This window comes from Onychomys torridus, chromosome 14, assembly GCF_903995425.1.
Source record: "Onychomys torridus chromosome 14, mOncTor1.1, whole genome shotgun sequence".
NCBI lineage: Eukaryota > Metazoa > Chordata > Mammalia > Rodentia > Cricetidae > Onychomys > Onychomys torridus.
Genome location: NC_050456.1, coordinates 42,143,787 through 42,153,830, shown reverse-complemented (window position 1 = coordinate 42,153,830; position 10,044 = coordinate 42,143,787). Strand labels below are relative to the sequence as shown.

At 46.8% G+C, this 10,044-nt stretch overlaps 1 protein-coding gene across 1 annotated transcript; it reads left to right on the top strand.

The window, feature by feature from the left end:
* Positions 1-4,481: 4,481 nt before the first annotated feature.
* On the top strand, positions 4,482-5,796 carry Tmem30b (transmembrane protein 30B). Its single transcript, XM_036205369.1, has one exon. The coding sequence runs from the start codon at positions 4,495-4,497 to the stop codon at positions 5,554-5,556; it is 1,062 nt and encodes a 353-aa protein (XP_036061262.1). The 5' UTR covers positions 4,482-4,494; the 3' UTR covers positions 5,557-5,796.
* Positions 5,797-10,044: the final 4,248 nt, after the last annotated feature.

Sequence of the window (10,044 nt, the reverse complement as noted above, 5' to 3'; positions counted from 1 at the left end):
AGCAAAGAAGACAAAACACAAAGGAACACAGAAAATGTCTATTTCACTCTTCATTTCATTCCAAAAGACAATGATCTGACAAGTAGCACAACAGTTTATTTTATGCTCATTATAACCAATTAAAATTAAATACTGACTTGGTTAAAACCTAGAAAAAAGGAAGGAAAGAGTGAAGTAATTTTAGGAGTATTTAGATGAGAAATTTCGTTTTTTCCCCTTTAGTTCTCTTATTGATGCAATAAGGAATCCTGCAGAATGAACGCCTTTTTGTGTGTGGTTGGCACTAAAAAGAGTTCATATGATCCAAGCATCCTTTAATACATTATGATAACATGTACAATAAAAGGAAAGGCCCAAGACCAGAGCCTTTGTCATGCAATGAGTTCTGAGGGGCACATGGTATATATCAGTCCCTAGCCTCTCCAAATTCACCAGCTGGTACAGGAAATAGAACACATACAGCCATCTCTCCAAATCCTAGGGATGTTGGTTCCAGGAACCCTGAAGGATGCCAAGATCTGCAGGTGCGCAAGTACCCAACTGGTGTAGTGTTTGCATATACACATACAGCAGCCTGAATACTCTAAACCACCTCTAAATGCAATATGAGAAATGGCCTATATTGTCTAGGGAAGGACATGAGAACTATCTGAACATATTTGGCACAGACAAAATTGTTTTCCTACTAAACTTGGTTGAATCTGCCGACATGGATCTCAGCACCACTTTACCTTAGTCTTCGATATCCCATCTCAGACAGTCAGTCACTCTTCCTCATCTTTCTTGCTATCAGCCCATTCCCTTCACTAGGACTGCCAGCCCTTCGTCTTCCTCTGGACCACCAGCCTGGCTCAATTTTCTTTACCGTGTTTCTGAAATACTAAGACTCATCACTTGGGCCGCCACTCCACAGGGATGATAAAATGTTGACCAGTTTCTTTTCCGGTTCATTTATCTCAAAACCCCCCTTAAGCTGGGGATATCCGAGCCTGAGTTGCATGATTCCTGGGTATGCCTTTGAGTATTCCGGACAGGCACCCTCCCTCTCGCCAAGCCCTCAACCCTCCCTTCAGCCCACTCACGCCATCCCCTCCTTCTAGGCAGTTGATATTGTCTTTTATTGTACAGAAAGGAATTCCTGGCCTCAGGGGCTCACTCCCCACCAGCCTGCCCAGTGGCTGAGGCTCCAGTATGTGTCACCAGCTCTAGCCAGAAAGAATTCTGAAACAAAACTTGCTGAGCCTAAAGTCCGGTTGTATTCTGCCTGTCCTTACTTCCCACTCTCTGGTTTCAGAACCCAGGAGGCACTTGCTTCCTGGACCCAGGACCTTCTCCTACCTTAGCCCAGCCTTGTCTGTGCCGTCACCATCTCCCCCAAATAGCATGTTTCTGCCAGCTAGAAAGAGACTTTTCCTTTAGGATACACCATTCTTCTAGGTCGTTATCCCTGGCTTTTCTCCTCTTTTTACACATATCTAAAGAGCTGCCTTGCCCACTGCCCATTTCCCCCTCTCCCACCCCTGATTGCAGCTAACTCCTCCCACCCCTGAAATGGTACCTCAGAACCGAAAGTCAATGGTTCTTTTCCATCTTCCATTTCCCTGGACCTTTTGGGTGTGTTTAATCCTTTTGGCCATTTTATGCCCCGAAATACTCTCCTCTTTTTACTCTATTGTCTTAATCAAAGGAATGAGTAAACTCTTGCCTTTAGGCCATCCAGGGAGAAGAGACGTGGAGGAAAGGCCCTGAGTTCCTCAGGTGAGCTTGCAGGGGTGTGGTGGCCACTAGATCTGAAGATCCATTAGGTAAGTTGTGAGGACTGGATTCCTTCCTGCAGCCTGAATCAGACAAAAGGGTGGGAGGAAACCATCAGAAAGGCAGAGAGATCTGCTTATCCTTGTGTCAGAAAAAAAAAAAAAAAAAAAAAAAAAAAAAAAAAACCACAGTGCAAGGGGGAATGGACTGTGCTATGGGGACCTATTGACTTCCCTCCTGGGGTACAAGGACAGAAGCGGAATTGAAGGCAGCTGGGGCTTCCAACCTGCATTCATTCAACAGAACAAAACCAACTTTCCACTCTTAAAACAACTTTGCTTTTTAATTTTAGTGTTAGTTTTGTGTGTACAGCTTGATATGTGACTATATGCTAGCTACTGATGGTCTTGATTCTTACTCCTAAATAACATATGCCTGTCTTAGTTCTCTACTCCTGTGACAAAATGCCACAACAAAAAGCAACTTAGAGAGGGTCAGGTTTATTGTTCATATATATATATATATATACATACATATATATGTGTGTATATATGTGTGTATATATGTATGTATGTATATGTATATACATAATTCTTTATTTTAAAATTTTTCTTTCCTTTTACAAACCAACCCCTGTTCCCCCTCCCTCCTCTTGTCCCACTCCCCGCCCCCACCTATCCCCATCCCACCCCCATTCCCTCCTCATAGAGGGTAAGGCCTCCCTTGGGTAGTCAACACAGGCTAGCATACAAAGCTGGGGCCTGACCAAGTCCCTCCTCCTTCATCAAGGCTGAGTAAGGCATTGCACCATAGGGAAAGTACTCGAAAAACCCAGTTCGTATACCCGGGATAAATCCTGGTCCCACTGCCAGGGGACCCACAAACCCATCAAGCCATAAAACTGTTACCCACATTCAGAGGGCCTAGTTCAGTCCCATGCAGGCTCCCCAACTGTCAGTCCAGCGTCCATGAGCTCCCACTAGCTTGGGTCAGCTGCCTCTGTGGTTTTTCCCATCATGGTTCTGACCCGAGGATCAGGTTTATTTCACATTACACTTCCACATCACAGTCCATCATCAAAGGAAGTCAGGGCAGGAACCTGGAGTGGGAAATAAAACAGATGTCATGGAGGAACACTGCTTACTTCCCATGGCTTGCTTGACCTGTTTTCTTATACATCCCAGGACTATCCACCCAGAGGCAGCAGCACCCACATCAATCATTAACCAAACAGTACCCCACAGGCTTGCCTACAGGCTGGTCTTGGGGAGACATCTTCTCAGCTGTGGTTCCTTCTTCTCAGACAACTCTAGTTTATGCCAAGTTGACAAACACAAACAACATCCTGGACAGCGCCATATTGGACTGCAAAAGTTCGCGTTTGGTCTAATTTCCTTTTGTCTCCTACACTGTTCAGCAGAGGGCTGAAGGCTTGGAAGAAAACTTCTAAAACTATTTTTAACAAGTATTTTACTTTCCCAAGTTTCAGTGGATTTTGAATGAGCACTGAGCGCAACACGTAATACTGGTGTGAAAGTATCACAGAGAAAACCCTGAAGTTATTTGCACTTTCTGAGCTGGAGAGGTGGGTGTACTTCAGTAGCTAAGGAGGATTCACTACAACATGAAACAGGCTCTTGTGTATGCTAACCAACCTAGATACAAAAACAACAGAACAAACAAAAACAAAAACAGAACCCCAGGCAACCCTTAGAGTCTTCCTATGGTTTATAAATCCTTCCAGTTCACCTTTCTTAGACCAAGCGCGCCAAACGTCCTTGACTGTGGGTATCAGCTAGGTCCGCTTGGATCAGGTTGTTCAAGCAGGTAATATGCAGTCCACACCATTCCCTGCTCTGCTTGGTGGTTTCTCCGCCAGTTAGAGAAGACATTCAAAGGCAGCAAACTCTCCTGGTCTTTGATTCTTTTTTAAAAGATCATTTTATTTTTACAGAACTTTCCACCTTTCGTAGTTTATTAAGCCAGACTGGAACATACGGCTAGGAAAGAATTGTAGCTTCAATAAAGGGGGTGAGGGGAGTAAGAACCGGTGTTGAAATAGATACAGTTACCATAATGTAATTCCCGGGGCGCTACAATTTGTGCTTGAAAACTAAGTGAAAACCTACTAAGACTCGCCCTCTTCCTTAAATAACGAGGATTAACAACCTTAACAAGGTAATAAATCATCAAGCCAACAGAACCTCACCCTGGCATGAGCTCTTGGGGTGGAACTTTCTGCTTAAGGCAGGCTTGTGACTGGGAGAAAGTGGCCCAGGCCCTGTAGAAGACGGTAAGGAACATGAGTGCCTGAGCAAAGATATGAGCTGCTCAGATCCCATCACCCACAGTGGCACGGAGGGTAGGGGGTGGGGGTGGGGGTAGGGACCGTACAGAGAGGGTAGAGGAGCCCAAGCCGGCCTGGTGAGTTGAGGAACCCCGCCCTGCTCACCTGGGAAGGGCGCCATGCAGGGGCGGAGCCGTCTCAGGTCACCGGGGGGCGGTGGCGGAACAGAGAAGTCTGGGCGGACGCCGGGCACCGCGCCACCCACCTCACCTGCGCGGGAGGCGGGGACGGACGCACCTGCGCGGGCGGGAGGCGGGGCCGGGGAGCAGCCGTCGAGCGGGGAGAGCGCGCGGAGGCGGGAAGCCAGGCGCAGCCCTCCCACCCCCCGGGGCTGAGATCCCACCGCAGGCTCCCCTTCCCCACCCCACCCACCCCCCGATTGAGACCCAACCATGACCTGGAGCGTCTCGGCGCGGGGCGCGCACCAGCCGGACAACACAGCCTTCACGCAGCAGCGCCTCCCGGCCTGGCAGCCCCTGCTCTCGGCCGGCATCACGCTGCCGCTCTTCTTCTGCGCCGGCCTGGCTTTCATCGGCTTGGGCCTGGGCCTCTTCTACTCCTCCAACGGCATCAAGGAGCTGGAGCACGACTACACCGGCAACCCCGGCACCGGCAACTGCTCGCTGTGCGCCGCCGAAGGCCAGGGCCGCGCGCCGCCGCCCAACTGCTCGTGCGCCTGGTACTTCTCGCTGCCCGAGCTCTTCCCGGGCCCCGTCTACCTCTACTACGAGCTGTCCAACTTCTACCAGAACAACCGGCGCTACGGCGTGTCCCGCGACGACGCGCAGCTCAGCGGCCTGGCCAGCGCGCTGCGCCACCCGGCCAACGAGTGCGCCCCCTACCAGTTCAGCGCCACCGGGCTGCCCATCGCGCCCTGCGGCGCCATCGCCAACAGCCTCTTCAACGACTCCTTCTCGCTGTGGTACCAGCGCCAGTCCGGGGGACCCTACGTCGAGGTGCCTCTCGACCGCACCGCCATCGCCTGGTGGACCGACTACCACGTCAAGTTCCGCAACCCGCCGCTGGTGAACGGCAGCCTGGCGCTGGCCTTCCGCGGCACGGCGCCACCGCCCAACTGGCACCGGCCGGTTTACGAGCTCAGTCCCGATCCCAACAACACCGGCTTCATCAACCAGGACTTCGTGGTGTGGATGCGCACGGCGGCGCTGCCCACGTTCCGCAAGCTCTATGCGCGCATCCGTCAGGGCAACTACTCGGCCGGCCTGCCCCGGGGTGCCTACCGTGTCAACATCACCTACAACTACCCGGTGCGTGCCTTCGGCGGCCACAAGCTCATCATCTTTAGCAACATCTCATGGATGGGTGGGAAGAACCCTTTCCTGGGCATCGCCTACCTGGTTGTCGGCTCCCTCTGCATCCTCATGGGCTTTGTCATGCTGGTCGTCTACATTCGCTACCAGGACCAGGACGACGATGACAATGATGCTGAGTGATGCTGCTTCCCAAAGACCCTTTCCTGCTTCTCCGCCAAGCCGCTTTTAGCCGTGGCCCTTCGCTCCTTAACACGACTTCAAGCTCACCGATCTCCTCTTATGGAAAGGGCCTGGAGAAAGGAATCACCCGCTTCCTCTTAGAGATACGACACTGTTCTCGGGTTTGGGACTGTAAAATGCCAGATCTTGCGGGGATTTCTCCCCATCTCCTCTCTGGCTTACGGAGTTGACATGTCAGGTCTTGAAAGTCTATAGCATTCCAGAGCGAAGGACCGGGGAGATTCCTGGACTGGAACTCATTAAGACCAGCAGACAGCGGTTGGATCCTGATTCTGAGTCTAAGCTTGGCTCCTTCAGTAACACGGTTTTCTGGGAGGGAGGTATAGGTGGAGAGAGGAAGGGTTGAGATAGAGAGTGGTGCCCACTGATGGCCTGCAGAAGCTGGAAGGAGTGGGGAAAGCGTATTTGGTAAAAATTTAAGTCGATGAAGAGGCACTGAGCCTCTCAGGTTCTGACTCAGGAAGGCCAAGACCTGCAACCGTCACTGAAGAGTCTCTGTATCCTTGAATTTGGGAATCGAGCCAGGCTGGGTCTGAAGCACTCACCTGAGTTTAGTTTTTTTTTCCAATAATAATTGGAGAAAATCACAGTGCTCGGGTTTGGTCTTAAACACAGGAAGCCTGCAATTTGTAGAATGAATGAGAAGAGTTGCTAGCTCTAAGAAACTAGCACACAGATCTGCAGGGCAGGAGTGTGCCAACTCTTAATTAAATGGAAGAGCAAACTTCACAAGACACTATGTAAAAACTTGAAAACGCAAGTCCAGTTTGCATGGATCAGGGCGAAGTGTAACCTTAGGAACTGACGTGCAAATGATCTTAGCAGGAAGCTGTTTTCCTGGGTCCCTGAGTGTCCCCTTGCCCCTTTGCTCAATCCCTTTTGAAACATCTTTTTTTTTTTTAATGCTTCAGGGAATAGTTTAATTAATTCATATCATTTTCACAAAGAACTATCTTAAATACACTTTTAATTTATTCACCAGTGAAACCACTTCTAGTGATCATGTTTAAAGAATGCTAAGGAGGATGATCTTATATGCAAAGCACTCTTGAGATTCTTTCAGCCTCAGTGTTAAAATCACTCAGCTGATTTTATTTGATTGCCCACAGTTGATATTATAAAGCTATTCTCAGAGGCAATTGGGACTTTAGTTTTTTAATTTTAAAATCCTCCTTTTATGGAGCAATAACGTAAAAGAACTTAAAAATAAAATTTCCCATGACACCATCTTCCAGGTTCCCTGCTATTTGTCAGGGTCCTTTGGTCCCAGCTCTCAGTGCAGTTATCTCCTACCTATCGATGTATTTTCATTCCTCAAAGGCAGTTCAAGGTCTTGAAGTATATTTTATTTTTATGGCAGTCAAATATTGAGTTATATTGAATAATTTCCACTCATTCGCTTGTTCTGTTCTAGTTGATACTTGTTTTTGGATATACAGCATGTCTAAGATTGTCTGGGTCAAAAGTGACTTAAAATAATCTTGTCTCATCTTTCTGTATATCAGAAAATTCTTTAGTAATTCCAGTGTGCTGGCTTTCCGACTTCTGATTGTGATAAAATTTACTCTCAGATCACATACTGTGATTTTGACTGTGAAAGGCTGATCGGTACACGTACTTTCAGAAAGTTTGATTTATGGTGAGTGCTTTCTTGGTCAGCTCTCTCCTGCGTCAGCTAATGGAGTCGGCTACATTTGTTTTTCACTATAGTTGAGGGCAACTATGCATTTTGCTATAATTTATAGAACATTAGCCTTTTGTTATAAATTTTTATGTGAGACCATGAAACGTAAAGTCCTGTGATTAAATCGTAGTTCCAGGCCTTGTTTTAGAGGTTTTTGAAAGAGAATAAAGGTTGTGTTTGTCTTTCTCTGTTATCACATTACTTAGCTCTTTTGAACTGTGATCTTAAAGGCACAAACACCACCAGCCGAGTGCCTCATGTTACTAGCAGAGTTACATTGACGCCGAAACATCACCCTTCAGAGAATAAGGTTCAGTCAATGTGAACTCATTCTTTATTGCTAACTTCCTAAAACTCCATTTGAACTTAATCAGTGTCCCGTGTTTGGATTTACATGATCTCCAATTGTTTAAATTTGATAAATGACAATCCCTTTTAAATTTTAGTATGAAATGTTATTAAAGAATGTGATCATAGCAGCCTTGTCTCTCTGCATTTTACTCAGACCGTAAATTACAATTATTTGTTGGTGTTTGAGACTGCAAAAGAGCAGAAAAGTCTAGAACAAAATTGCCAGACCTTTGCCTTCATGACCCTGTGCTGTGTGCACTTTTGTCCAGCATCAGGATTCTGATTGATCGTATCCTTGTGCTTCCCAACTGGAGGTGGAGGTATGTCTTCTGAGAGTGAGACATAGAGGGAACAAACCTCAGCAGTTGAGCTAGAAATAAACTTCGACCCGCTTTGTGCAATAAAGGTACAAACAAAAGTATTCAGTGACACTACCCACCTTCATAACAATTTAAAATAATAATAATAATAATAATAATAATAATAATGAAAAAAGCTGAGGGTTCCAGCGTCTCCACAGCTGAAGTCACTCAACAATCTGCTGACTGGGCAATTGTTGAAAAAATCAAGGGCAGGGGCTGGAGAGATGGCTCAGAAGTTAAGAACACTGGCTGCTCTTCCAAAGGTCCTGAGTTCAATTCCTGGCAACCACATGGTGGCTCACAACCATCTCATTAGATCTGGTGCCCTCTTCTGGCCTGCAGGGATATGTGCACTGTATACATAATAAATAGATAAATTTAAAAAAAATCAAGGGCAGACTTTCCTTTGGAATAAACTTTACTTAGTAGGATGTAACCACAACTCCTCTACCACACCAAAGAGTTCTTGGTGAGTCTCTGTTATCACCCAGCTCCTTATATGGGCTTGGATAAAAGTCATCAGTCACTATAAATAAAAGTCTTTATTTGCACTGGACATTCACTTACATCCCACATTTTGGCTATAGGTAAAACAGAGCTGGTTAATTTTAGTTGGCAATTAAAAAACTTCCCCCCAGGAGAACTCTTAATTCTCTCTCCAACACAAGAGTCACTTGAAGGGCCTTCCCAAATCTGACTGAAACTCATTAAGGCCCTGAAGAGATCTTACATGATGACTTCACTTTGTCAAGAACTGGCTCCATTGTTTTTCTTCAGCAGTTTTCCAGTTGCTGATTTGGTACACTAGTATCCTTTATAATTTTCCCACTGAGAATGGCAGTGTGCATTTGGGAAAAATAACCCACACTGCTCTGGCACCTTGTATGAAGATAGTCATCATCAGTGCTCCTGGTGTCGGGGAGGTCTCTAGAGCTTGCCAACCTTCCTCAGTTAGCATACCTGTGGGCTAGCACAGAGAAAACTCCTAGGTAGTAAGAGCGAATGCACACTGGAGTCCTAGACAGGAAGGGAGGGATGGAAGGGAAAGATGACCAGATATACCCCTAGGCTGACAGGATACCCAGAGGGCACAGGGTCAGCAGCCAGCAGCAATGGAAGCTGCAGAGAAGACCGGGCTGGCTCAGCCACAGAATCCACTAATGAATCCACAGAATCCACTAATGACAGACAGAGCTTTGTGGAGATGAGGTTGGTGAATAGTGGCTTACCACCTTCTGCACCCCTTGTCTTGTTGATCAGTTTGAGTACAATCTATCTTTTCTTCAGAACCAAAGGTGGTGTTGTCAGGGGCCTTCATAGCCCTGCCCTCCACACTGACTCCTCACTAAGCTCCCATGGTGAATGCCGCCTCACATAACCAGTGATAACTGCAAATGATGTGTATTAATAACGACATTTGTTTTTCTAAAAGGGCTTTGTTCTGGAAGGGAAGGTGCTTAACGCTGTGTGGCCTCATTCATCTTCTCCATCAAAATGCCTGGGCTTCTACAAAGTTATCAAGACCAAAGAGATAGAAATAGATTCTTTTCTATTTTGTTCAAAACTCTATAAAAATAAGCCATGCCAGCCAGGGACAAGACTCTGTAGGTAAAGGCACTTGTCACCAAGCCTGACAACCCGAGTTCTATTCCTGGGACCAATGTAGTGAAAGGAGGAAGCTGACCCCTGAAAGTTGCTCTCTGATCTCCACTCTGGAGCTCTTGCACATGTATGCCCACACACAAGCACAAGCACACACAATAAATAGGTGTGAAATAGTTTAAGTAGTCTTCCTTAGAAACCAAAGAGAGTAGTCTAATACTGAATGAAGTGGTGACCGCCATTGAAATGGGTTGCTTAATTATTTTTTAAAAATTATTACATTTTCTGGATAGTGTTGATGCACGGCTTTAATCCCAGCACTCAGGAGGCAGAGGCAGGTGGATGTCTGTGAGTTCCAGGCCAGTCTGATTTACAAAGTGAGTTCCAGGACAGCCTGGCCTGTTATATAGAGAAACCCTGTCTCAAAAA